The sequence below is a fragment of the Mus caroli genome, unplaced genomic scaffold, assembly GCF_978045245.1.
Source record: "Mus caroli unplaced genomic scaffold, Mus_caroli_1 scaffold_8, whole genome shotgun sequence".
NCBI lineage: Eukaryota > Metazoa > Chordata > Mammalia > Rodentia > Muridae > Mus > Mus caroli.
In genome coordinates this window covers 101403991-101426513 of record NW_028227263.1, presented here as the reverse complement: position 1 = coordinate 101426513, position 22523 = coordinate 101403991, and the positions used below count along the sequence as shown (strand labels likewise).

The 22523-nt window shown below is 50.2% G+C and overlaps 1 protein-coding gene across 2 annotated transcripts in view; it reads right to left on the bottom strand.

Moving 5' to 3' along the window:
* Positions 1 to 1936: 1936 nt before the first annotated feature.
* Grin2d (glutamate ionotropic receptor NMDA type subunit 2D) overlaps positions 1937 to 22523 on the bottom strand; it is a 34352-nt gene continuing 13765 nt past the window's right edge. For both annotated transcript variants that reach the window (XM_085841725.1, XM_021167257.2), the window contains exons 10-12: positions 3801 to 3988; positions 3411 to 3643; positions 1937 to 3244 (exon numbers count right to left, since the gene is read on the bottom strand). In XM_085841725.1, coding sequence (XP_085697851.1) covers positions 1937 to 3244; positions 3411 to 3643; positions 3801 to 3988 — 1729 coding nt within the window. The remainder of the gene's footprint in view (positions 3245 to 3410; positions 3644 to 3800; positions 3989 to 22523) is intronic.

Sequence of the window (22523 nt, the reverse complement as noted above, 5' to 3'; positions counted from 1 at the left end):
CCGTCTAAGACCCGTCCCACTGTACTGTTACCTTGGAAACCTGTGAACCAGCCAGAAGAAGGTAAAGCGCCCCAAAGTAACCGCGTCCTGGCTCATTGAGAAGACTTATATTAGGAGCAATTTTGTCTTTCGTGTGACCTTGGGGAATTCTTCCGCGCAGCAGTGGCAAGACCTTCTGGGAGTTGTAGTTCTACAGAAGTCCTCGGCTTCAGAGCCCTCTCCATCTTCCACCTTTCATTCCCAGGGTTGTCTTTCCATTTAGTTAATTATTCATGTATGTAAACGAGCACTTACTGGCAAGGAGACTGGGCTTCTGTTCCCCGAGGACCTTTAAGGCCGATTTCTTCTCCTCTCCTTGTTATGATGGCTTTAAATTATTTCAAAATGCTTTAGGGTAGACAGGCTGGACATTATGTATAAGTTAGTGGATTGGATCTATCCTCCAGGGGCAGTCCATTTCCCAACCAGGCATTCCCAGGGCAGCTCTGGTCAGCAGGCACTTAATCAGAAAGTCTCTCTTGAGGCTGCTGCTACAACTGAGTCAGCTCTCTTTATCTACCCATGTACACCCGAGTTTTGGTTAATTGGAGTAATGAAATATTGGAAACAGATCCTCACTGGTGAGATTAAGGGTATTCAAGGCGTGGGTTGGCCACTATCCATTTGCATAAAATAACCCATCAAATCATTCTTGCCAGTAGCAAGGAATAGGTCTCTAGATTTGTTCCTAATTTGTGCATCCCTTTTTGTACCACTACTTTTAGGGGTGTTGTCTCTGCCCTGTCACCTCTCCACCCCTCTCCCCTGGACTCTTGCCGCTTCCTGGGGTTGACTGTGCTTCCCCAATCTCCTGTTTTCTAGGACTGGGGACTGAACTCAGGGTGTTATGAATATTACAACACCCTGCTTCTGCTACACCACCAGCCCAGTTTCTGTTGTCTGACTGTCTTCCCTAAGGACTCGGTTCTCAGTTTCCATTTTTCTCCAGAGAAGTTGAAGGGACCTAAGAGACAGACACAGAACTCAGGCTTGGACTGAGGAGGCGTAAAAACATGGTTTTATTCCAAACACTGCAGTGTAGGAGCGGGAGAGGGGAGGAAAGGTCAGGTGTGGGCTCCCAGACCCTCTTCTCAGCCCAGCCTCAGACCCTGCTGAAATCTGGGAAAGGAGACCTGGGGGTGGAGTGTCTGCTGGATCATCACTGAAGGGTCACAAATAAGGGCTGGACTTGAAGATGTGATTGGTGGCATCTGGGGTGGTTGGTGAGTGGGGGGAGACAGGTGAAGGTAGGACTTTTGTGGAGGAGAGGTCATAGGTCAGAACCAACAAGGATCTAAAAGGGAGGGGTCATCGAGGTCTGACATGAAGGGTCACAGTCTGGTCGGGGCACAGTCTGGGGTCAGATGATCATTTTAGGTGTTGGAAGTCACAGTCTGGGGTCAGGGGTTTCTGTGTGGCGGGGCCAAGGTCTGGAGTCACAGTTTGGCATACGCGTCTCACAGTTTTGAGTCCTGATGAATGAAAGGTTAAAAACAGGCTCCCCTAGAGGTGTGTCTGGGGCTAGGGAGCTGCACAGTGATGTGAGGGCCATGGCCCGGAGCGTAGGGGTGGGGCGCGGCGTGACCCCCCCACACCTCCCGCCAATCAGGTGACGTTAAAAAGCCCTTTTCGGGTTTTAAAAAAAGAGTCGGTGGGCTCCAAGAACCCCGCCCCCTTGCTCTCAGGATGGGTGAGATTTGGGCGACCGAGTCCCCTCTGGCTCATAGTTCCCCCAAGGCAAGGGGGTGGGGCGCAGGACGCTGCTCCAGGCGAGGTCCGGCCAGGTCCGTTTCTGTCCTTCCCAACCCATGAGGGTCTTGTCCACTTAGCGCGTCCCCTCGGGTCGTGGCCTGCGCTGACCGAGGGGGCGGCGGGGGTGGGGGGGGCCGGAGCCGCGTCATACCTCGGACTCCAGGCTGGAGAAGTGCGCAGAGCCCCTGCGTGTGCCCAGGTCCCCGCCCCGGTGTCTCCGGTGAGATGCGGTGGGCAGGGGCGGCCCCCAATGCGCAGCGTGCGGACAGCGGCGCGCGTGGCGCGAGGGCCCGGTGAGCCTGCGCGTCGGGGCCGCCCGTGGGCAGGAGCTCAGGTCCTCCAGTGAACGCGAGGTGGGCGCGGGCGGCGGGAGGTCCCAGCCGCCAGCCGCGCGCCTGTGTCGGTGGTGGTGCGGCGCGGCGGCGGGCGCACGGTGCGAAGCCCGGGGGCGGTGCGGGTGCGGTCGAGGACAACCACAGCGCGCCCGGCGCCGGGGCGGTGGCCCCGCAGCCCAGGGTGGAGGCGGAGGCGCCCACCAGCCACCGTCTAGGCCGTCGTGCGAGCAGCTGAGATGGCGTGGTGGCGGTAGCAGCTCCAGGCTGGCGCAGTGGCGGCAGTGCCATGCGGGGCCGCCGCGCGGGGGCAGGTAGTCCCAGCTACCAGCGCGCCAGCCCCCGAGCTTGTCGACCGACCAGTAGCGGCCGGGCGGCGGCCCGAGGCGCTCAGCATACGGGTAGGGGAAGTCGGCGAACCACCAGGGCTCCAGGCCACCGAGCGACGCTCCGCCCAGGCTCTCCGAATCCTCGGAGTCCGAAGGCGAAGGCTCGAGGTCCAGGTAGGCGCACGGTGGTGGCGCGGTGCGGCGCGGCGGTGGTGCGGCCGGCGCCCCCGCGCTCGGGCCGCCCGCGCCCCCACCCAACAGCGGCTGGCTCTCGGGGTCAGAACGCGGCCAGCGCGAGGGCGCGGGAGGGCTCTCGTCCTCGAAAGCCAGGCGGCACAGTGGCGGCCCGACGGCGGCGGCTGCGGCGGCGGGCGGAGCGGGCGGAGATGGGAAGCCCGGGAAGGCGCCGGCGGGGGGCTCGGCCGGCTCTTGCTCGCGCACGATGGCGAAGTAGGAAGGTGGTGGCTTCTGCGGGGGCTGTGTGGTGGGTGGGGACAGTGGGCGTCCGGCTGCGCCTCTCGGTGCCGCGCGCGCCTCGCCGAGGCCCAGCCCCTGCGGCTCGATGGGGCCGTAGTATCGGTGGAAGCCGTCGGCTAGCGCTGCGCCCCCCGGGGGCCCTGTGCCCTTGGCCCGGCGCCAGCGGTCGGCGGCTGCGCGCTCTCGGGGCACGAAGGGTGCGGGGCCAGGGGGTGGGCGAGCGGCGGGATACGCCGGACTGGGCAGCGGCTGCGGCGGTGGCGGGGGTTTGGCCGGCGGCGGAGCAGCCTCAGCGCTGCAGCAACTGTACATACCCTGTGAGAGATGGTGAGGGGTCAGCGGGTTGCCTGTACCCACGACCTCTTCCCTATGCACTGGGCCTTGCCCGCGATCCCCATTAGTTATGTCTGACGCCTCTTTCTCACTTTCCCACTCCCCTTCTCTGCAGGAGCCTCCCCTGCCTTCTCGCTCCCATTCTTACCCTGGAGAAGGCCAGTAGGAAATCCATGCGGTGGGTGGGCCCCAGGCAGTGCCGCAGTCGCCAGTACACAAGGTGTTCCCAGGCGAAGACCAGCAAGGAGAGGCCCATGGCCACGAGGAGCATGTAGAAGACACCTGCCATGTTGTCGATATCCAGCTTGCTGCTCATCACCTCGATTTTGTCATTGTGGCAGATCCCTGAAAGCCACAGCCGCTCCAGCATCTCAATCTCATCTGAGGATGAGGTCAGAGTCACTTATTAGGAGCATGCTCACCTCAGATACAGAAACCAGGCCTCAGACCCTTCCAATCTTGAAGACCCTCCTCCCCAGGACCGAGGGCCAGCCCTCCCCTCTTCCAGAGTAGGACAGCATGCCCAGCCTAGCCGCACCGTCCCCCAGGAACTGCAGCAGCGCCAGGTCGATGGGCCTCTTCCAGCGGGAGCCCTTGTGTAGGGCGATGCCATAACCAGTGGTGGCGAAGACCTTGCCGGAGCCGATGGTGACCAGCTTGCAGCCCTCATCCTTTCGGGCCATGTAGTTGAGCACTGCTGCGTCATAGATGAAGGCGTCCAGTTTCCTGAGGACAGGGGCATGAAAGACAGGGTCAGTCTCATTTAGATGACCTCACAGCCCTCCAGGAACACCTTTCACCCGGATCGCCTGAGCAGATATTCCCTGTGCCTCTTTCCAACATTGGGAAAAGAAGCATGATTCTCAATGCCACCAAGCCCAAGCTTTTGCAGAAGTGATAGTGCCTGGTGGGAAGGCGGTGCTGCAGAAATGACAGCCATTGTAACTGTCACGGGAACAGGCTCTTAATCCTCATTGTATCTTTCCAAAGAAGATACTGGTTTGGTTTGTTCCTCTCTGTAGACTTAGCTGTCCTGGAACTCACTCTGTAAACCACTCTGGCCTGGAATTTATAGAGATCCACCTGTCTCTGCCTCCCAAGTGCTGGAATTAAAGGCCTGTGCCACCACTACCCAGTGGGTTGTGTTTTTAATGGCAAACTCACTTTTAAAAGGTCCTAGGGACTGAGGATGTAGCTCAGTGGCAGAGCACTTGGTAACATGAGAGTTCACAGTCACTTGTAATTCTGACTTCTGCAGTTACCTGCACCCATGTGACACACTCACATAGACACATATATTAAAACATTTTGTTTGTTTGTTTTTCGAGACAGGGTTTCTCTGTATAGCCCTGGCTGTCCTGGAACTCACTTTGTAGACCAGGCTGGCCTCGAACTTGGGAAATCCGCCTGCCTCTGCTTCCCAAGTGCTGGAATTAAAGGCGTGTGCCACCACGCCGGGCTCTAAAACATATTTTTGAAAGGCCTTTCATTGTATTAATTGTGATGCTGGAGGTGGAACCCAGCCCCTGTATATGCTAGGCCACCACTCAGACTAAGGCAGGCCCTGAGACCTCACTGGAGTGCTAGGCAGGCTCCCTACAGCCCATGGTCGCGCAGCAGGAAGAGGTGTGACACTTAGCCAGGGATGACAGAGTCAGTGCTTACGTTTGAGCTGTATTGCACTGGTTACCGTCCTGTCGTTTAACCCTCACAAGGTAGTTGTAGTACTCAAAGCTTTGCGTCTGTTTTTCTTTCCAGAGGGAAGATCGGGAAGTCAAGTCATCCCCAAGCGTGCGGAGCACTACCGGCCTTCCCCCCTAATCTCAGCTTCTGGAGACTGCCAGCCCCAGGGAACTGGCACCTGCTTGTTCTCATTCCCAGCCCGGCCATGGCACACAAAGTGATATTTTTACAGAATAAGTTGTGTGAATGAGGCCAGGCGGTGGTGGCGCCCACCTTTAGTCCCAGCACTTGGGAGGCAGAGGTAGGTGATTCCTGAGTTCAAGGCCGGCCTGGTCTACAGAGTGAGTTCCAGGACAGCCAGGGCTACACAGAGAAACCCTGTCTCGAAAAACAAAACAAAACAAACAAACAAAACAAAACAAAACAAAAAAAAAATGTGTGAATGAATAGTCCACATCAGTGTGCTGTATATGATATTTGTGATCTGACAGGCAGAGAAGTCCAGAGTGTATTAATAAAACCGGACTTGGAATCCCAGTTATACGGTAACTCCATGTTTTAATTACTTTGTTTTGGGTTTTTAAAAAGGATTTTATTTTCAATTACTTGCATATATGAGGGGTATATTGCATGTTCATGCAGGTGCCTGGGGAGACCAGGAGAAGGATTAGGAACTGAACTCAGATCCTTGAAGTACACACTTGGAACTGTCTAGACATCTCTCTGTTGCAGGATATTTGATTACATTGGGAACCCCCTGTGTTATTTACTGAAAATACCTGTTTTTGGTTGTGTGGCTCAGCCCTTAGCACACAGCTTTAATCCCTCTGGCTAGAAAGTCCCAGACAGTGAGGGTCAAGTTAGTTCACAGAAGGAAGCACCCATGTTTGAAAGGGATGTCTAATTGAGTGGCAGACAAAGTGAGGAATCAGAGAAAGATTTGACAGGATAGGATATGCCCAAGTCTCACAAGAACAGGAAAGGGACACTACTTAGAGCAGAGTGGGAGAGGAAAAAAAAGAAGAGGCAGGGTTACTGGGTCAGTGGGTCAGTCGTACAGAGACAGGCTGAAGAGAGAACAAGCTAGACAGAGGTGATGACAGAATGAACCAGAGAGTGAGAAGGAGCCAGAAGACCAGAACATATTGCTGGAGTTAGTTTGAGGCCACACAGAGCAATTCAAGAGAAAACTGAGAGAGGCCAGATTGAAGCAGTCAGCCTGGAGAGGAGTCTGAGCCACAACAGCTGAGTTGAATGAGCCAGCCAGAGCTCAGAAAGAACCAGAAAGGGTGAGCTTATTCACAGTAAGTCTCAGAGGCTGAAAACACTCTAGGTGCCGGGCGGTGGTGGCGCACGCCTTTAATCCCAGCACTTGGGAGGCAGAGGCAGGCGGATTTCTGAGTTCGAGGCCAGCCTGGTCTACAAAGTGAGTTCCAGGACAGCCAGGGCTATACAGAGAAACCCTGTCTCGAAAAACCAAAAAAAAAAAAAAAAAAAACCAAAAAAAGAAAACACTCTAGGCCTAGATTAGAAGTACAGAGGTTAGAAGCTTCCAAGACTAGGCCTAGGTTAGCAGACTAAGGCAGTAAGCCTTGGAGACAACAGTTACAATCAGATGAATAAAAACTATGTATCTCTCTAACTCACTTTATTTTTGTGTTACTGGGAATTGAATACAGGACCTATATATGATAGCTAAGCAATCTACTGAGCTACATTCAAAATTAATTTATTTAAAAATTTTTATATATTTATATGGATGGGTGGGTGTGGCATGTACACGGAGGTTGGGGGACAACCTGCAGGAGTTGGTCCTTCTCAACTCTACCACATGGGTTATGGGGATTAAACTCAGGGCTTCAGCCTTGGCAGCAAGTCCTACCTGCTGAGCTATCTCGTGGCCTTCCAATTTTTTTTTTTTTTTTTTTGCAATGCATGTGAGCATGCCCAGGTGTTTGTAGGTGCATAAGTGATGTCTGTGGAGGCTAAAGGACAGCCTTCAGTATCAGCCTCAGGACCACAGTCACCTTCTTTGAGACATGATGGACATGATGTCCTTTTTTTGTTTGTTTTCTGAGACATGGACTCCTTATATACCTCTTGCTGGTCTGGAACTCACTCTGTAGACCAGGCTAGCCTGGAACTCAGAGGTCCATTTGCTTCTGCCTCCTGAGTGCTGAGATTGGACGGACGCATGCACCTCCATGTCCAATGAGACATAACAATCTACTAGCCTAGACCTTACCAAGTAGGCCAGACCTGCTGACTAGAAAGCTTCAAAGACCTGCCTGTCTAGATGTCCTGGCACTAGGGTCACCACTCCGGGCCTTCTACTGGTTCTGAGGATTGAACTCCGGTCCTTGTGTGTGCAAGGCAAGAACTTTCCTGACTGAGCCGTAAGCTCAGACCCAGAATTACTTTATTTGGAGGCAGGGGTCTTGCAAGACTGCTGACATTGGCCTTAAACTTCACATCCATCTGCCTCAGCCTCTTGCCCTCCATGCTTATTCTTTCAATGGCATCGATCGATACTGGGGTGAAATTCTGGTCAAGTTTCTTGCAGTCCCCAGATAACTTCTAAGAGGGAGGGGCTTCCCTTTGTCTAGTGTTGGCCATGGCACGATGGAGCCTGCGCATGAGCATGGTAGCCACTGTCCACACACAGCTCGAGTCCTTGAAATGTGGCCAGTGTGACGAGAAGATAGAGTTTTAGATGTTATTGTCTTGATTTTGTTTAAAACCAAAATGCTAGTGGATAGAAGAGACTGTGAGAAAGCAAGATAAAGACGCTGACTTTTCCATCAGTCTGTCAATGGCAGAGCGGTCCCATCTCCACAGGCGTGGGATTCTCCACTTCCCTGCCTGTAGGCACTTCTGCCTTGTAGGTAAACTGTAATCTCTCTCTAGGTTTCTCTTTGTTTAGGAAAATGCCCTTGAGGGCAAAAAAGTGAATTGCTCTCCACATGTAAGTGGAAATAATTTGGTGTCTTCTCGGAGGAATGCGTGGGATGGACTCAAGGAGCATTTCAGAGAGAGCTACAAGGCAACATTTCCAAGATGGAAAGAGTGGAGGAGTCTCAGGGTCTCAGGAGGTGGAATCAGACGGCACCGACTTTCTAGTTTTTCATCCTAATGGAACCAAGAGCCTGGAGCTAAACACATTCTCCACCACTGGGCTGCGTGTCAAGCCTAGCTTTTTTTGTTTTTTGTTTTTTGAGACAGGGTTTCTCTGTGTAGCCCTGGCTGTCCTGGAACTCACTTTGTAGACCAGTCTGGCCTCGAATTCAGAAATCCGCCTGCCTCTGCCTCCCAAGTGCTGGGATTAAAGGCGTGCACCACCACCGCCCGGCTTTTTGAGATCTATTTTTTTTATTGCTATATGTGTATGAGTGCATTGCCTGCATGTTTGTACAGCACATACATGCAGTTGCTGTAGAGGATCCTGGAACCGGCGTAACCGGTGGTTGTAAACCACTGTGTGGGTGCTGGCAACAGAACCTGGGCCTTGTGCAAGGACAGATGCTCTAACAGCAGGCCAGCTCCCCACACACACCAGCACTCATTGTAACTAACTGCTCAGTTCTGTGACCTAATGCCTGCTTCCCTCCTTCAGCTACTTACTATCTGGAACTTCTCCCTCCTAAATCCTTACTTAAATTCAACCTTGGGCTGGAGATGTAGCTCAGTAGGTAGAGAGGTCTGCCTAAAACTGTGCTGTGAGGGGCTGGGATCACAACTCAGTGGTAGAGCACTTACGTCAAGTGGGGGTGGGTTCTCAGGCTTCAAAAGCCCAGGCCAGCCCCCCCCCCCTTGCTGCCTGTGGATCAGGACCTAAGAGCTCAGCTATTGCTCTGGTGGCGTACGTACCCATGTGCTTCCTGTCATGATTATCATGGACTAACTCTCTAAAACTGTAAGCAGCAACCCCTACCCGCCCCCAATTAAATGCTTTCTTTTTTAAGAATTACTGTGGTTATGGTGTCTCTTCAGAGCAATAGAACAGTAAAGCACCTAGCAATGTGCAAAGCCAGTCCATAGCACTGCAAAACTAAATTCCTATTTTAGTCAGGTGCTTCACTTCTGTTATCACTTGGGAAGGTGAGACAGGAGGACTGCATTGAGTCTGAGGTGAGCCCAAGCTGCTTGAGGATACCTTTGTGTAACAGTTTTCTCTGAGGCTGAAATAGTCCATTCTAAGTGGAAGCTAAGCAGAAAGCAAACAACCTAACAGCTTCAGGAAGTCCCTGAAACTGACTAGATTTCACTTTCACTAGGCCTTTCTCTGCCAGAGTAATCAATAAAATCCGAGAGTCCCTCTCAGAGGAGCCAAGCTGCAAAAACAGACTCTTGAGACCAGACCAGCTGCCTGGAAGAAACAGGACCCAGCTGAGCTGTCTGGGAGAGGTTCGGAACAACTGAGGCACAGGAAAGGATACTCTCCAACCGGAAGAGCTGCCTGCAGGCAGTGCGGTGGGCTCCATGTTCCCAGCTTTGTGAGCTGTCACCTTTGCTGGGATGGGCTTTGGTGATGACTCACTAAGTTGGACTTCGGTGGTATCCATACTTTGTCATGGGATCCCTCTCTGGGGTGAGTAGTTCTGTCTCCCCAGGAACAAGAACAGGGCAGAAACAAAGGTGAGTTGGGGAGGAGTGAGTACACGGTCCTGGCTGTGAGTAGCAAGGCATGCAACTGAGGCTAAGCAGCCTGAGGGAGCGGCACCCACGGAGGGAATTCCAGTGGAGTTGTTCCTTCCTGTGTGGTGTGTGCTAGTGTGCCTTTGTGCTATGACAGTGGTTATGTGATTCTTGCAGTGAGACGTGCCACTAAGGCTGAGTCGTCAGTATTGGGAGGCTCTGTAGGCAGAGTCCCAGGATGGAGTCTTCATCTGGGTGGGATGTGGTGCCATGCCTGCTTGATGAGTGGGGTCCAACCATGTGACTATGGAGATGACCTAAAAACGGTTAAAGGGGTAGAGGAAATTTTGCAGTCTTCATGATTGCAACCCTGCTATTGGCAAGCAGCCGCAGAAGTTGCCTGGCTACGTCCTGGAGTTAGAAGTGCACCTGAGGCCGAGATGGTGCCGAACAGGAATTTATTGTTGCAAAGGAGCAATTGCAGCAGAGAGGGAAATGTGGCTAGCATCCTCCATGTTATTCTAATTTGGCGAGTGAATTAGATAAAGGAGAGGGTGAGGTGGAGATTCTGGCTTGCCGCTGTCTAGGGCTTGGGGGCCGGGAAGAAAAGAGAACAAGTTAGGTCCGTGCTCAAAAGCCCTTCCTGGTATCCAAGAACTTGGAATCCATGAGGAGATTCAGAGAGTGGGGAAGGGGAGAGCATGTAAAAGCAGAAGATACCCAGAGGGTCCAACCTTTAGTAGGAAAAGAGGGAAAATCTGTGATGGAGTCTTAACCGTGGCCCAGCATGAGACACCAGGGTGAGCAGGAAATGCTAGCTAGCACTTGAACTGCTAAAGTTAGGGAAGACTTAAACAATGAAAGAGCCAGGTACAGCCTGGCTTGGGAGGCTGTAGGACAGACATGGCAGTCGGTGGGGTCAGTCTGGCTGCTGTGGAGGCAGAAAAACTGAATCACGCACCTTCCCATCCCTCCTTAAGGCAAAGGCTGCATAGCCTGAGAGTCCCTGATGGCCTGGCATAGGAAAGCCACTGGGGACACATGGTTATCACCATCTGAAGTCCCATAAATATCGGGCTGGAGGACCATAGCAGAAGGAAAGATGCTATTGAGGGGAATTAGGACCAAGGAAAGCTGAGCTTGAACCCCAGTTCACTTGGCCAGATAGAACTGTGTTTACAGAGGAGTTAAGGGAAAGGTTGATCCAGCCAGGACCTTAAGGTTGGATGGAGCCTTAGCAGCTTTGGTGGGGCAAGCTCTGTAAAAACTAGGGCAGGTTTTGTCTGGCCCCAGGGACTTAGATGAGCACACAAGGAGTATGTCGTTAAGTGAGAGTGCAGCCTAGGAGAAGAGACACGGTCAAGCAGAGGAAAGAGGTCCTCCTGGGTTGCTCCAAGACAAATGTGGCGAGACGAGACTATGGAGTGCCTAAGGGTGAAAGTTGAGAGAAAACCAACTTGTGTCTAAGGAGCTGCTGGGGGGCTTTAAAGCCTGAGGAGCAGTTCCCAGAATACAGAACAATACGGATGAAGATGACCAAGCCTGTCTCAGGGTTGGGGAATTGTAACTCCAGGCTAAGGAAGGTACATTTCCCTCCAGGAAAACATTATACTTGGGGTGGAAATGGTTTTCCCAGCTAGAGCATCCCCCAACAGCCAGGCATGAAGAATAGGGTCCAACCCATGGCTACTCTGACCCAGGGAGGCAGTAGGTGCAGCAAGGGACACATTTGCCTTTGGCTCTGAGGAGGTCTGAGCCAGGCCCACTGAGTTTATCAGGTGTGGAGAAATGTGGAGGGAGGCTCCGTGGAAAGCTCCAGGATATGTAAATGTAATGGTTCAGAGCGAATGACTGAGGAGAGGAGGAGCTAGTTAAAGTAACACCTCCTATCTGTAAGTGGTACCCAGCCTTGATCAGTAGAGGAACAATGATATAAACAGATGGAATTCTTCTGTGCTGTCTTAGATCCTGCTTGTGTTTGACATTAGTATCTTCCTGGTTGTGAAGTGTCACCTGATACTTCTGAGGTCAGATGACCACAGACTTTCTGAGAGCATCACCAAGGCCATCTTTGTAACCCACTATTTGTTGTGGGATATGGGGTGTTAATCCAAGATGTTCCTTGCCCTGCCTATCCTCTGGGAAAGATATGTATGTATGTATGTATGTATGTATGTATGTATGTATTCTATAATATATGAATATATTATATTAAAACATAATAAATACATAGTCACACACACACACGCGTGTGTGTGTGTGTGTGTGTGTGTGGAGAGAGAGAGAGAGAGAGAGAGAGAGAGAGAGATGGGGGGGAAGATGGTGCTAACCTCTGAGTGTTTGGCAAATTTGGAAAGCCATTGGAGAGACAAGCTGCTACAATGGTACTTCCACCTACCTTATAGTCCTTCTAAGGACTTGGTTAATTTAAAAGAAAGATGGGTTGTTAAAACAATAGCTAGAGAGTTTAAATCCAAAGGCACCCTTACACAGTTGGGAAAGGACACCCCCATAGGTCATAAAGTTACTGAATGAAAACCCCAGTGACTTCTGTGAGTTGTTGTCCAGGAAAGCCCCTGAGGCCCCACAGACCATAAAAGCTACAGATTGCCAATGCTGTTGGTTGTATGCAGAAGTAGACAGTAAGATCATATATATCCCTGAAGATACCGTTTGTGTAAGCTGGGACTTCCGGAAATGGAGAAATTAAGCTGGGACTGAATTGGAAGCTCCCAGCCCGCTGCACTCTCTGGCTTTCACATGGCCAGAGGGGGCCATGTAGGCCGATGGTGGAGAACTATCACCAATGCTCCTGCTTGGCTATGGACCCTGAGTGCTGAGATACCGTTATGCCAGGCAGGATGTGCCTGCTTGTGCAATAGTGGCACAGCCATCGGGTAACACCAATGGCCTTCCAATTGGAGGTAAGGCCTGCTCTGCAAGAGGGAGTTCACATCTGGTGCTGTAAGCCAGGACAAAAACCTGTGGCTGGGGAGGACAAGTTTCCAATGGAGAAACAATGAATATGGTTTTCCTGAATGGATGTGATGTGCCTGTCAAACTGCTATCTAAACGTGTATGCTTACTCAACTCATAACCATTGGCGAGCTCTTAAGAACAAGTGGCCACGTCTATGCCACAGTGAGCTAATTCTTAGCCACAGGTGGACATCTCTAGTCACCCCCTCTAAGGCTCAGGGATCATTGTGGATGAGGGGGCAGAAAGAATGTAAGAAGGGGTGGGGGTGACGGGTATGGAGGTTGGTGGAGTGCTGTATAACAAAGTTCTCAAAGACTGGAACATTCCTTCCTGCAGGGAAACTCCTTCAGCAGGAAGGCAAACAACTCAAATTAGCATCAGGAAGTCCCAGAAACTGACCAGATCATTAGGCACCTGCCTGTCAGACTAAGCAGTAAGAGCTGAGAGTCCCTTTCAGGAAGAAGGAAGCTGAGCTGCCAGGAGAGGTTTGGACCGACCGAGGCCCCTGGAAAGACACTCTCCAACCTGTGGGGCTGCCTGCAGGTTATGCAGTGTGCTCCATGGTCCTAGCATTTCCGAGCTGTCACCTGGGCTGGAGTGGGCCTTGGGGACACAGCTGTCTTTGAGTCACGTCTGCCCTTGTAAGCGACTCCTCAGTCATACCCCCGTGAGGCACCCAGTGAAGCTCATGGGGTCACCAAGTTGGACTTGGATGGTGTCTGTACTTTGGTTTGACATTGGCTGCCTATCTGTGGTGAGTAGATGTGTGTGTGTTGTGTCACCACAGGGAAAATCTTCTCACACTGCAACCCTGTCTAAAATAGAATAAACAAACAGACCCCCGCCCTCAGCCATTTCTTACAGCTTTTGCTGGAGTGTATATAGAGTGTAGAGTGTAGATTGAAAACTAAGGCTTCCCTGCCTTTACCCTTGCTTTCCTGAGTGTTTGTTCCCAGCCTGGGGGCAGAAGGAGCTCAACATTCTAAGCAGCGCCCGTCTCTCCTCAGCACCCTCTGTCCAGTTTTCCTATGCCACCAGTCAGCTGTTGCTTACAGGTCCTGTGCCATGGGACACTGGCCACCCTGTTCCAGCCACGCTGGCCTTCACATCTTTGTACTGGCTGTTCCCTCTGTGGAAATTCCCCCAGACAGCAGCCCAACTCAGCCTCTGACTTCCTCCGAGTGTTTGTTTAGAAGAAAATTCTGGAGCCCTCACTTAACACGGAAGGCCTCTCCACGGGTTTCCCAAACTTGACCTTTTTATATTGCAAGCACATATCACCTGCACACACCCTGACATTTTACCCAGCTTGTATTCTGTTTCCCTCCACAGGACTTTAAGTTCCATAAAGTACTCTCCTAGTTTTGTTTTTTTGTTTTGTCAACTTGGTACGAGTTAGGAGATAGCCTGCATAACTACAGGTGATGGCTGTTCACTGGCGCACACCGTTAATCCCCTGGCTCAACAACAAAGAAATGACAGGCTTCTCTTGGCCACTGTGGTGACCACGTGTGACTATTTGTACTTGCATCTTGAGATTCAAGAAATCTGCATCTCGGGCTGGTGAGATGGCTCAGTGGGTAAGAGCACCCGACTGCTCTTCCAAAGGTCCAGAGTTCAAATCCCAGCAACCACATGGTGGCTCACAACCATCCGTAACGAGATCTGGCGCCCTCTTCTGGAGTGTCTGAAGACAGCTACAGTGTGCTTATGTATAATAAATAAATAAATCTTTAAAAAATAAAAATAAAAAATAAAAAATAAAAAAAAAAGAAATCTGCATCTCAGGTGACAACCACATTTCAAGGGTTGTCTTGCTGGACTACTCGAATCTAATACTTCCCACCCACTGCAGGAACACGCAGCTCTACCGCATATGGCTGTCTCCTATGCCATATGGAGAGTGCTAGTCTGGACACCCGAGAGAAGGCTTGGGTCTGCTCACTGCTAAGGCAGCGCTCAGCCCAGTGCCTAGCTCAGGAAGACCAACAGATACTTGGTCAGGGCAGAGGGATGAATGGGCACATCAAAGCCTTTTCTGTTTCATGTCGTTGGGGGTTTATCAAGCCTGTGTCAGTCCTGATCAACTATTTCCTTCTTTATTCCTTTCCATATTAGTATATGTGCATGTGTGTGTATGTATGTACGTGTGTACATGTGTGAGTGCATATGCATGTGCCTGTGTGTGCGAGAGAGTGTGTGTGCATGTATGTAAATGTGTGCATGTGTATATGAGTGCACATGCACGTGTCTGTGTGTGTGTGTTTGTCTGTGCATGTAACCAAGTCCAGATGAGCCCCGGGGTAGAGCCCGTGTTCAGCAGCCCTGTTCATATGCTCATTGGCACCAATTCCCTTCACCTCCACTCCCAAATGTGCATAATAAATATTGATATCAATAAAAATACTAGAATAAACAGGGAGAGGAAGGTAAACAGGTGAAGTATTATTATCACTAACATTTGAGGAAGAAGATAAGATTTTGCAACATTAAACATAAACAGGATTCTATAAAAGACCTTACTATGCAATTTATAGAACACTAAAAAATTCTGAGACCAGAAGTGCCAGGTGTTGCGGTAGAGCACTACTGCAATTCCAGCCTGCGGAGGCTTAGCGGAAAGACACTGAAAGTTCAAGGCCAGTCTAGTTTACAATCAAAGTTCCAGCCATGCCAGGACCTACGGCAGTGAGGCCCCCACCTAAAAACAAAAACAAACCAAAACCAACGACAAAAACAAGTCTGAGACCAAAGAAATAAGTTCTTAGAAAATAAAAACACACTTAACCGGGGCATTGGCAAGAAGCTAACCTAACACACATGAGAACCTGCCTCCACCCCCAACAGACAACTGAGGGTGGGGAAGGCCAATTATCAACTCCAGGAAAAACAAGAACCATAGAACCACAGGTGGGGGAAGCAATCACTTTGCAGCCGCTGTGTTCCCTGGTCCTAACACAAACAAGGAGTGAGTTAGAATCACAGTTATGGATTAAATATGAGAATGAATATTTCATTGGGAGAAGGGGGTGCAAGATGGTGAAATTAAAAATCAAGGTCAGGAGGCTGGAGAGAAGGCTCAGCGGTTGGGGTTGGGGGCACTGACTATTCTTCCAGAGGACCCGAGTTCAAATCCCAACACCCACATGGCAGCTCACAGCTTCCTGTAACTCCCAAGGTCTGACACTTTCACATAGACATACATGCAGGACCTGACACTCTCACATAGACATACATGCAGGATCTGACACTCACACATAGACATACATGCAGGACCTGACACTCTCACATAAACATACATGCAGGATCTGACACTCACACATAGACATATATGCAGGCAAAACCCCAATGCACAGAAAATAAAGGTAAAAGAATTAAAAAAAAATCAAGGTTAGCAGAGGCTGGAGAGGTGGCTCAGTGGTTAAGAGCACTGACTGCTCTTCTAGAGGACCTGGACTCAATTCCCAGCAACCACATGGTGGCTCACAACCATCTGCAATGAGATCTGCTGCCCTCTTCTGGGGTGATTGAGAAGAGTGACCATGGACTCACATATATAAAATAAGTACATAAATCTAAAAAAACCCCAGAAAACCTAAATTAGCTTTACAAATGTGGTATATGAAGATAAGGAGATAAATAGCAAAATGACACAGCGAATGAGATGAATGTCAATATTTTTCCAGGTGGGAGAAATGGAGAATAGACAGATGCTTTTCAGTAGGAAAGAAAAGTCTTGTGTTGACTTAGTAACACAGGCCTGTAATCCCAGCACTGCAGAGGAGAAACCAAGGAAAGGAAGAGTTCAAATCCAACCTCAGTTATATGTTTAGAAAGAGCTGCTGGGCAGTGGTGGCGCACGCCTTTAATTCCAGCACTTGGGAGGCAGAGGCAGGCAGATTTCTGAGTTCGAGGCCAGCCTGGTCTACAGAGTGAGTTCCAGGACAGCCAGGGCTACACAGAGAAACCCTGTCTCGAAAAAAACCAAAAAAATCAATAACAAAAAAACCCAAAACCCAAAAAACAAAACAAAAAACAAAAGAAAGAAAGAAAGAGGCTAAGCCTAGGCTACCTGAGATCATGTCTAAAAAAAGAAAAAATCCTGCATTTCATCCTCCAAACTCTGGATGGATAACTTTTTTGTTTGTTTGTTTGTTTGTTTTTGAGACAGGGTTTCTCTGTGTAGCCCTGGCTGTCCTGGAACTCACTCTGTAGTCCAGGCTGGCCTCGAACTCAGAAATCCGCCCGCCTCTGCCTCCCGAGTGCTGGGATTAAAGGCGTGTGCCACCACCGCCTGGCTGGATAACTCTTAAGAAAAGGAGAACTGAATATACAAACCAAATCACGTTTGTACTGATGTGTCCAAGTAATATTTTTGGACTTTTTTGGGTTGAGTAAAACATATTTGAAAACAAACAAACACAACCCCCTCACTTGCTTATTTTCATCTCCCAGGGAGGCTACTGGGTGTGTATGGCTGCACTCCGACTGGACAGCGCTGTGGAGTTTCAGTCCCCAGCACATGTGCTCTGATGCTTTCCTGGGTTCCTAGGCTTCTGAGCTACGAGTTACATTTCAGTTGATGCGATGTTCCAGAAAGTGAATTAAATCAACAAAGGTCCCCAGGGAGAGCAGAGAATGCTTGGCTCTGATGGCGTGCTTAGGAAGTAGATCAGAGCAGTGGCCAGCTAGAGCTCAACGGGGACCAGGGACTATAGGTGACATTCCTGTGTCCGGAAAGCAGGGCAGGACAGTCAAGAGAATGGGAAGGAGAAGGAGGAGAGAGAGGAGAGAGGAGAACCAACCATAAGGGGAGGGGCAAGTAGAGAGAACTGGGAAGGGGAAGGAGAAGAAGGGGGGAGGAAGAGAGGAAAAACAGGAGAAGGAAGGAGGGGGAGGAAAAAAAAAGACAAAAAATGAGGAGGGGTTTATTTTCTTTCTTTGTTTTTTTTAAGCCTATATGGCTTATTTATTTATTACGTGGTACTGGGAGTTGAACTCAGAGCCTAGCACATGTTAGGCAAATGCTCTGCCACTCTGTTACAGTCCCAACCCTGAGGAAGGGTTTCACGGAGGATAGCCAGGGCTACACAGAGAAACCCTGTCTCGAAAAAAACCAAAAATAAATAAATAAATAATAAAAATAAAAATATAAAAATAAATAAAAATTTTAATGTCACTTTAAAAGATGAGGAGCCAGGCAGTGGTGGTGCATGCCTTTAATCCCAGCACTTGGGAGGCAGAGGCAGGTGGATTTCTGAGTTCAAGGCCAGCCTGGTCTACAAGTGAGTTCCAGGACAGCCAGGGCTACACAGAGAAACCCTGTCTTGAAAAAAAAAAAAAAAAAAAAGATGAGGAGGGGAATGACATAGCAGAACAGGGAGGGAGAGAGTCAGCACCCGGTAGAGACAGATGGATCTCTGTGAGTTCAAGATCAGCCTAGCTTGGTCTACAAAATGAATTCCAGACCAGCCAGGGCTATACAGTGAGATCCTGGGTCAAAAAGCCATAATAATAGGGTATTCTATCAGTGTTTATATTAATTAATTACATGTTTGAGTGGTAACAATTTGGAGTTGTCGAGTAACAAACATGAAATTATTCTCACCTCTCTCTTCATGCTACTAGAATGCTCTGACTCACACTGGAAGCTCCCAGCTCTATTCCAGAAGGGTGGGAGGAACCGCACAAACTGCCATAAGGAGCAGGGAGGCAGCACTTTAACCCAAACCCTGTGCTCAGCAAACAGACCAGAAGAAAGAGCGGCTTAGAAAGAAGTCCAAGAGAGGGGGAGCAGTGGGCGGGGCTGGGGGGGGCTGCCAGCTTTAAGGTGGAAAGGAACGGCAGGGAGAGAAGGAGCTTTTAGAACCTGCCTCCCCACGCCCTGCCACTCGCAGGAAAAGCAGCACTTCATCTTAAGTGAGGTGCATCAGGAGCCACAGCAAGCTCCAGCCAAACCGCACCCCAGCAGCTGGTTCTGAACCCACTGCTGCTGGCCTTCCTGAAGACTAATAGAATACTGCATCCTGGGAGACCAGAACCAAAGGGTCTCAGCTCAGAGGCAAACAGCAAGGTCAGAAGGACCAAGTCTCTCTGGTCAGATGCCTATGAGCTGAGATAACGTCAAAGGACATCTTTTCCTTCCTTCCTTCCTTCCTTCCTTCCTTCCTTCCTTCCTTCCTTCCTTCCTTCCTTCCTTCCTTCCTTCCTCCCTCCCTCCCTCCCTCCCTCCCTCCCTGCCTGCCTGCCTGCCTGCCTTCCTGCCTTCTTCCTTCCTCCTTCCTTCTGTATGTGTATGTTATATGTACATTGTTTATTCGGCTGTGTGTGCACATGTGTGTAGAAACCAGAGGTCAATATTGGATGTCTTCCATCGCTGCCTGCCTTTTGTTGTGCTCGCGGGCATGGTGTATGTGTGCTTGTATGAGTGCACAGAGGCCCGAGGAAGACCCAGAGGACAAGCTGCTCTAGCACGCTCCACTTTATTCTCTTGAGACAGGGTCTCTCACTGAACCTGAGCTGGGCTGGTTACTGGCACTCCCCAGCAGTCCTTCCTGTGTCTGTGCCTCACACAGTGCCGGGGTTGCAGGCACGCACACAGGCACCCCAAGCTTGTTTTGCAGATGCTGGGGATCGGAAGTCCTCATGCTTGCTTGGTAAATTGCTTCTACCTAAGTTATCTCTCCAGCCAGGTCTTCTTGCTGAATTGGGAGCTCATCTATCAGAGAGTTTGGCTAGCCGGGGAGCACCTGAGAGTGTCGTATCTTTGTTCTGGCAGTGCCAGCGGTACAGGGTTTAACACGGGTCTTCATGCTTGCACAACAAACACATGACTTAATGAACCATCTCCCCAGCCCTACCAACCTGGCAAATGGCAACTTTCAGCAACATCGGTGGTTCTTGTCTCCCCCTCTCCAGTGAAAATTACAAGTGAATGGGGTCATGGGCATCTGGCAGAGGAACTAACACATTAGAGGCACTCAATGACTATTTGCCTGAAAAACTGATGAATAGGCCAGGAGTCCCACCTTTAGTCCCAGCACCCAGGAGGCAGAGTCAGGCAGAACTCTGCGAGTTCAAGGTCAACCTGGTTTACAGAGTGAGCTCTAGGACAGCCAAAGCTACAGCGTGAGACCTGGTCAAAAGACCCAAAGTAAACAGACAGACAAAATGGATGAGTGGAAACAAACGAAAAATGGAGGAATGGATGTTGGATGCTGTGTCCCGACCTTGAGGGAAGGAGGGATTTTTCTGGGGCCCCTACAGAGAGCAGAGTCCCTGGGGCCAAGGGTTATACCCACCAGAATACTCCCTTTTAGATTCTGCTCTGGGAATTCTTGCAATTTGGAAAACCTCTACACTCTTTCCAATTCATGTCAACAAGGAGAGGTCTGAGCAATTGGGAGCCGAGAGCAGAGGAAGGTTGGCCCTCTCTAAACAAGGAAAGGCAAGGATTTGGCTTGAGGGAAAGATAGGGCAGTCAGTCCCCATAGTCATAAGAGATGGACGGAGCCATGCAGCCACATTTCTAACTTGAATGTGTGTGTATATAGTATATATATATATATATATATATATATATATATATACATATATAGTTATATAGTTATGGTTATCTATATAGTTATGGTTATCTGCCAAGGTAGGATGACCACCACTCTGGCTTCCTAGCTTCAAGTAAGAAGTTTCCCATTGCATGGAGCCCTGGAAAGTTTTCAGGGTTCCTGCCTAGAGCATTAGCAACATCTGTCATATGAATGTGACAGATGGGTCTAGGGAGAGGGTAAAGGAGGAGGAGGTGTCCCAGCAAGGGTTGATGGCCAGGGCACGGCACTGCAGGAGACAAATCAGAGCTGGCTGATAAGGGAGTACTTAACCCAGACCCCAACGGGAGGCTCAAGGCTCGCTGGCTCATTGAGCGTTTGGATACAGAGTCCATGTGACCCCAGAAAGAGAGGATAGAGATGGAGAGAGGGAGAGCTACAAGAGAGAACGTTGCTGAGCTTGGCAAAAACAAGCAAGCAAGCAAGCAAGCAAGCAAGCAAGCAAGCAAGCAAGCAAACAAAACCCCAAAACACAGGGCAAGACTCCAGCAGGTGGTGAGACTATATCTCAGTCCGCAGCCTCGTTCTCAGCTCAGATAATCATCTTCCCAGTTGCCCTGACAGTTATGAGTGGTCGCTTGATAGGTTCTTAGAAAGATGCACAAGTCCCTGAGAGGGCCAAGGCTGGCAGAGAGAAGAGCCTGCACTCCATCACACTTCCTCCTCCATGCTTGTTACTAGGACGTGCTCCATGGAGCGGCAGCAGCTTTCCTGTGACCATGAGGCAACCAAATGAGCATGAAGGCCTATACTGCAAGTTTGGCAGAGCAGAAATGTGTACAGAGTTTGGACCCTTGAAAGCATCTTTGAACTATCCTGCTAGCCAAGTACTATTTCCTTTTCCTGTTTGAGACAGGGCCTCACTATGTAGTTCAGAATGGCCTTAAGCCCTCAATCCTTTTGCTATACCCTCCCAAGTGCTGGGACGACAGGCATGGGCCACCACGATTGGCTCCCTGGACTTGCTATCCTACAAGATACAGAGAGCAGTGTGTCAATGTTCTTTCCAATCTCGAAGCGTATCTGCTTTGCTGTTAACCACGTTTCTAAGTACAGGAACCGCAGATCCCCCAGAACTGCTCTTTTACCACGTTTAGGTGGGCGAATACTTTTTGGTACAGAGCTTTGTGGATATGAGTACACTGTAGCTGTCAGACACACACCAGAAGGGGGCATCAGATCCCATTACAGATGGTTGTGAGCCATCACATGGTTGCTGGGAATTGACCTCAGGTCCTCTGGAAGAGCAGTCAGTGCTCTTAACCACTGAGCCACCTCTCCAGCCTTTGGTAGAGAGCTTTATCCTCGGGCTCACCTCATACTGTGCCAGCTGACTGCCTTCCTTCTCTTGGGGCTCGACAGTCCACTTGAGAGAAAGGGGTAACAGATCTAGCCAGAATGGCTGCTTGAGGGATGAGTAAGAAGGTGGGGCCTGAGGAAGGTTCTAGGGGACATAATGGCCTCCATACTGCTCATGCTCCCCTCTGGTCTTGAGTGGAGAACACTCAGGAACAAGAACTAAAGGCTTCTTTGCTTAGTCCCCTGCAAAGGTGTCTCACCGCCTTGGCACAAAGCCAACCCTGATGGTCCCAGGGGTCACCATTTGTCGTCCTTGCCTCTGCCCTTTCACTCTAGGTCCATGCCCTTCAGCCACCTGGTCTTCCAGATGTCCCTCCACACCAGCCCCAGGGCCTCTATATGTCCTGTGCTTGCAAGGCTCTGCGTCAACCCGTGAGTGCACACGTGCTATCTCTTCCCAGAAGCCCACCTGATGCCCTGGTGGCTGTGACCCCGCCGAGAAGCCCACTCACACACCCTGGTGACCCTGCCAGTTTGTGTGATTGCTGCTCGTTTTTCCTCTCTGATGCTCAGCAACAGAGAACAGGAAATATCTACCTGTACTGTCCAGCACAAAGAAGGGATAAGAGAAGAAACACATGCCGAAAGAGGCAAGAGAGCGGCTGCACTCCATGTAGGAAACCGCAGTTCTGGAGGACGAGTCCAGAGCTTGGGATAGACCAGGCCAGCCCTCTACTGCTGAACCACAAACCAGGCCCCACATTAAGTCTGCCATTTTGGGGGCTGCACTTTGAAGACTGAATTTAACTTTAGCCCTATGATTTAGAGAGCTAATATTTAAAAATATTTTTTAAAAAAAGTCACCTCCCATAATCGAATTATTCACTGCAGAGTTCAGAACTGATGATATCAATACAATAACCCACAAAGACCCACAGTGCTCTGGCCACTGCTCTGTGTGCATTAACTAAGTTTTTTGTTGGTTTATTTTGAGACAGAGTATGTAGCCCTGGCTGTCCTGGAACTCACCAAGAGCTGCCTCCCAAGTGGTGGAATTAAAG